The 5,422-nt window shown below is 48.8% G+C and overlaps 1 protein-coding gene across 2 annotated transcripts in view; it reads right to left on the reverse strand.

Annotated features, from left to right (window-relative positions):
- LOC107267519 (nucleolysin TIAR) overlaps positions 1-5,422 on the reverse strand; it is a 301,978-nt gene that overhangs the window by 71,703 nt on the left and 224,853 nt on the right. For both annotated transcript variants that reach the window (XM_025084838.1, XM_025084839.1), the window contains one exon: positions 4,856-4,943. In XM_025084838.1, the coding sequence (XP_024940606.1) occupies positions 4,856-4,943 (88 nt within the window). The remainder of the gene's footprint in view (positions 1-4,855; positions 4,944-5,422) is intronic.

A 5,422-nucleotide genomic window follows, 5' to 3' on the forward strand; every position in this document is an offset into this window, starting at 1 on the left:
GGGGGGGGAGGGGGGTGTTGGCCTGGGCTAAAAGGGAGGGTAAGATTTAAGCCCTGACAACGTCTCGAGCCAGAGTGCAGAGCTCGCTTGGTGTGGATATGGGAGGAATGGTTGCTGGTAGATGCTAGTACCAGCTACTACTGGTATGTGGAATACTGCACTCTCTGAATCCGATGGAGCCGGGACCAAGCACCCCCCCCCTCCTCCTCACTCCCTCCCACCCTGGCTGAGGATGCCGATGGTGGGAAGTCGCGAGCGAGAACTGCGGAGGCTCATGGGGAGGGGGGGGGGTAGCAGTTAGGGTGTGGAACACGGAGAAACCGATGAAGGATACTGGTTGGCCAGAACTCCTGGTACCGATGCTGCCGGTGCTCGGCCTGGTTCTGGTTTCGGTTGACGGGGGGTGGCTGGCTGCGGGGTTGCCTTGGAGCGTTACTAGACAGCCGGGTGACTGGCTGGGGATTCGGCCGGAGGAAGGAGCGATAATCTTGAGGGGCCATAAATCAGGTGACCGCACATTCGCAATCCCGGTATATACGCGGATAACTGAATACTTGGAAACGTGGATACGGCTAAGTGACGTACACGCGAAGCCGCATTGTTTGCCTCCGTCTTGATCCCTCTGGACCAAAGGATTTTCGCAGTCTGTCCTCTCCCTTGCTCCGATCTCCTTCACTTCGCCGTTACTCTAATTTCTCTCACTGTTTCTAATTCTCGTCTTTGACCTCACTTCGGAGTCACCATATATGCTCGCTGCCATTTGGATTTGGTGAAACCTCGGGCCATTTTTGGAAATTCCTTTGACATACTTTAGGACTCCTGGTGCACCGAGGAATGCTAGCAGAAGGTGATAAGGAGCCATTGAAAAGATGCTTGGTACTTTGAACAGATAGTAATGCAGCATCCAGATGATCCCGGTTAAATTCTGATAGTTACACCCTATATACGCAAACTGTATAACTATTCATAGAACTATTTCGTCACGTCGTCCAGCTACTAATTTTTCACTTCCCGGTATCCTCCCTCTCTGGACCAAGGGAGCGAGGGGGTGCTGATACAAGGCACAGATCGCGTCAGAATAAGCCGACTGGCAATATAAATAAAAGCATCAGAGCGAATTTCGATTATAGGCCGGATTCCTATTGGAAAAGTTGTGCCTGTAGCAGCTGTCGGAATAGGAAAAGGATGAAACGTCGCGTCATAATTAACGAACTCCGGCCGGATTCGATAGAGAAGAGAACGAAGGGCAGTGAGGGATGGTATAGGAGAGAGAGAGAGAGAGAGAGAGAGAGAGAGAGAGAGAAAAAGAGGGAGTGAGAAAGAGAAGGAACTGAATTATTATTTCCGGACGTCACAATCGAGCAATGCCCAAGCCTTGTGTCTCCCTAAGGAATGTTCCTCGTACTTTTAAGGATAAAGATCTCGACAAAGTTACGGTCATTTGCAAACTAATCGTCCCTCTGGCTTTCGCGTCCCGTCGAAACTTTCGCTCGGCAGCGTCACTGGTACGTCGCGACGTTTCTAATCGTTCCAAGTGCGTTCTGCCCTGAACCCACGTCCCATATCCACGTAATTCCGTATGCTGCAGTCGCCACTAGTATTAGCTATATGTACACCAAGAAAAATTCGTGACATCCAAGAATCAAGGGGATGATCAAAGCAAACACAGGTATACGTATATACACGGAGTATAATATACCCACAAAAAAAAAGAGCAAATGACATAGGAAAAAGAAGAAGAAGAAGAAGAAGAAGAAGCATTAAAGAGATTCTCGAGTCTTCGGCACGGGAACCGAATTTTAATTCTCGTCTGGCAGGCTTTCAACTGAAGCAACCTTCTAACCATCCAGCAGTTCTACGTGTACCCAGCTACGTAAGAAGCCACCGAGCTATACTAGCTAGGTATATTAAAATTCCTCAAACTTTTTAATCTTTCACAGTAGTTAAATATTAATAATGAAATCTCGGATATGGCTATGCACACCGCGCTTGGGGACACCGAGTACCGAGTCCTCGTTACACTTAGTAGGCAGGCAGGCAGGCAGGCAAAGTAAGCAAAGTCTCGAGCGAGGACTGGGGGTGAACGAGTGCGGTGAGGCTCGAGAGGAAAAGACGGCGGTTCGGTAAGCGAGAAAGCGTAAAGGGGTCTGGCGGTAACGACGCCTCCGTGTATCATAAGTTAGAGGCTGCAGCAGGGGTTGGGCGGGATTGGCGTGACCTGGCGGGGGAGGGTTGCTTCGCGAGGCCGTAGACGAAGACGAGGGAGGGAAGGAAGGAAGGAAGGAAGGAAGGAGCTTACTTAGCCGCCATTTAAGCCTGAAAACGAGCTTTGGTTTGCCAGCTGAGATCGAGCTGCGATACAAGCGGCCTTACGGACCCTTTTAGAGGGACAGTCAAAATGTGTCGTCTCTTGGAGATTCTGTATTTTCGTCTCCTCGTTAGAGGATGGATCTATCGGCGAAAGCACGAGGATACTGCTCCTGCTGCGAAAACTCCCGGATTCAGACCTCGACCTCGAAACTTTGCGCTCGCTTTAAACGTTTAGCGTTTCTTAAGCGATACGAGTGAAATGCTTTCAAACGTTCGTTATACGTCTATTGTATCTACCGCGCTACTTCGCTCTGTGTCCCTGAAGGGAAATAGGAGTTTGATGGTAGTATCTGCTTCGCTTCTCCGTTATCTACTATCTGAGTATCTTCTGTCTTCTATCTACTATCTGGTATCCAGTATCGGGCCTCGGGGACGAACTCAGAGAGTACTCATAAATTCTCCACTCCCATCTACTTTATCCTTCTTGATTCGATCTCGAATAGATCAGCGTTGTAAGGGATGCCCGCACGGCTCCACTATAATTAATCTTGAGTGTGTTTACAGCGGAGAGGTGAGGAGTGGAGGAGGGGGGGGGAGGCAATGGCGGCGGTGCCGGAGGCTGAGACTCCGAGAAAACGAGAGACGGTCGTGGGTTTAGGAGAGACCGTGGAGAGAGTCCGAGAGAGAGAGAGAGAGAGAGAGAGAGAGAGAGAGAGAGAGAAACACTGAAGGAAGCTGTGATAGAGAAGCAGCGCGGAGTGCGAGCTATCGCGCGATGCGAGCTTTAGGGCCGGAGAGGAAAAATAAAAAGAAAACCAGCAGCAATTTTTCACGAGCTTTTTAAAGCGCGGCTTAGCTACTCGCTGAGCGAGTTTGAAACGATTTCACTAGAGGGCTTCATTTTTACGGCGCCTCGGAACACCGAGTGTTACATCTGTGCGGGGGGTCGGGTTCTTCGACGCACAAGGAAAAGCGAGGGCGACAAGCGAAGCTGCGAAGTGCGAGGATCCGTAAATACAAGATACGTGAGAAGCTGAGGAGATTCGGAAGTTCGTACGAGAGAGAACAATGAAGTTGATTTTTTTTTCTAAAAATCTTGGTCTCCGATTTCGAAAGATAAGGAATTTTGTGAGGAGCCGCACGTGGAGTGCGAAATGTACAATCACCTTGATTCGTAGATTGGTCGATTGGTCGATTGGTCAATTGGTTCAACTAGCAATGAGACGTCAGAGGGGTGGCAATGAGGTGCCGAGGGCGAAAGGCCAAAGACCGATCAATAGTCATATAATCTGATGAAAACGGTGAACATACCAAGCGAGGGAATCGCCAAACAAAGAGAATCAGCTCCGCTTGCTCGTCCTCTCCCTTCTTCGTTCTTTCCTTCTTCCATCTACCTTTTCACTTTCCAATCTGATCCTGAAAGTCCTCCTCTTCGAAGGTAATCGGCCGACAGGAGGCGATTGTTTGTTTTCATCCGAGCAACATCAGAATTAGCCTGGACTTTCCCGTGAAATTTATTAGATACGGAAGAATCAGGGTAAATCGGGAGAGTCAAGTGAACTGGAATTCGTACGAAAGGTATTATATAAGGATCGGATGAGAAGGGAACAAAAGCAAAAGTTGCTCCAGGCCTCCTCCGATAGCATCGTCGGCGGTTACGAGTATCGATCGACGAGATGGTCGAAGGCGCAGAAAGCCTCGAGAATTCAAGGAGAGTCTGAGAGGTCCTGCGATCCGAAAGGCATCGCGACGCTCGTACTGTTGTTATCGGCTGAAAATTCCTGGCTGGGCGCGCCAGTAAAGTGTCACTAGGGGCACAACGAGAGAAAGAGAAAAAGAAGGAGAAAAAAGGGAAAAAAGTCTTAGTCTAAAAGTTGGCAACGTCACCAGTACCAGCTACGGCCTCGACTACTACCATGCTACCATGTCACTATGCCACTATGCCACTATGCCACTGTGTCGTAAGATCGAAAGGGTACGCGATCAGAAGAAGGTCGCAAAACGACTTACGTTAGTCGAAGGGTCGTTCGACTCGATACCGCGACATACGCACCAGTTGGCCACAACCTGTCAACTCGAAGAGAAGCGACATGAATTTTCCCTTCCCCAGCGGTGGCTTTGGTTCTCGGCATCCATAGAGGTCAAGAAGAGAAGACTGGAGGGACGAAGGTGCCGACAGGGATACGCGATAGCCAATCATGACATCCCCCTTTTGCCTGAGAATCACAAGTCCCTTCTATCAATCCAATCCCCCCCAAGTTTAAGAACGCAGCCCGTTCGGAAGCGCAGAAAGAAAATGTTAGATTGACCTTCTGATCTGCAGAGTAGGTAATATCGTGGGTGGGTCTACACCACACCACTAGGCTGGAAGGTGGATACGGCGAATGACGTATCATTAGGTGGCTCAGAGTAGCACGCAATGTTGATATATATATATATATATATATATATATACATCATAGGGCTATACACGTGATACGAGCCATACAGAGACCATAGCTAAGTAATCTCCGATGATACGTTAAAGGACTTAAAGAGCACTTACGAGATCTCGCCGAAGGGTGCGAATGCTTCTCTCAAGGTCTGCGTCTCGATCTCAGGGCTGAGGTCTCCGACGAATATGTGGTAGTGTTCTGAAACAGATTTAACGAGACGAACTTGATTAGATGCCCTATCCCACATGTCACAAATCTTTATTATAACCATCCCCAATTACCTTCGCCCCGTAATTGGCTCTACCATCGTGACTAGGCTTCGTGTTAAAGTTTCCAAGAGCAAGATCGTTGCCTGTCTACGATGGGAGGAATCTCGAGGGTAGGACAAAAACTCGAGCGATTCCTAGGTCTAACGCGTAGGAGCTTAAACAAACGAGGGTTAGCTGGTTCGGCTGGCTGTGCATATTCTGGTACTTTATAGCCGGGAACTCGTGGATGTGAAGAGACCGTGAGTCGTGAGACCTGGGAAAAATGACGTTCGAGTTTTGCCTCGAGGATCAAGTTGACTTACGCAAACCCGTTAAAGCAATTAATTAATTAATTAAATCGTACTAACTACATAGATTTTCTGATCAAGAATTGCTTGGAATAGCAAGTGAGTGAGAGAGAGGAGGGGG

Source organism: Cephus cinctus, unplaced genomic scaffold, assembly GCF_000341935.2.
Source record: "Cephus cinctus unplaced genomic scaffold, Ccin1 Ccin1_scaffold0407, whole genome shotgun sequence".
NCBI classification, from domain to species: Eukaryota; Metazoa; Arthropoda; class Insecta; order Hymenoptera; family Cephidae; genus Cephus; species Cephus cinctus.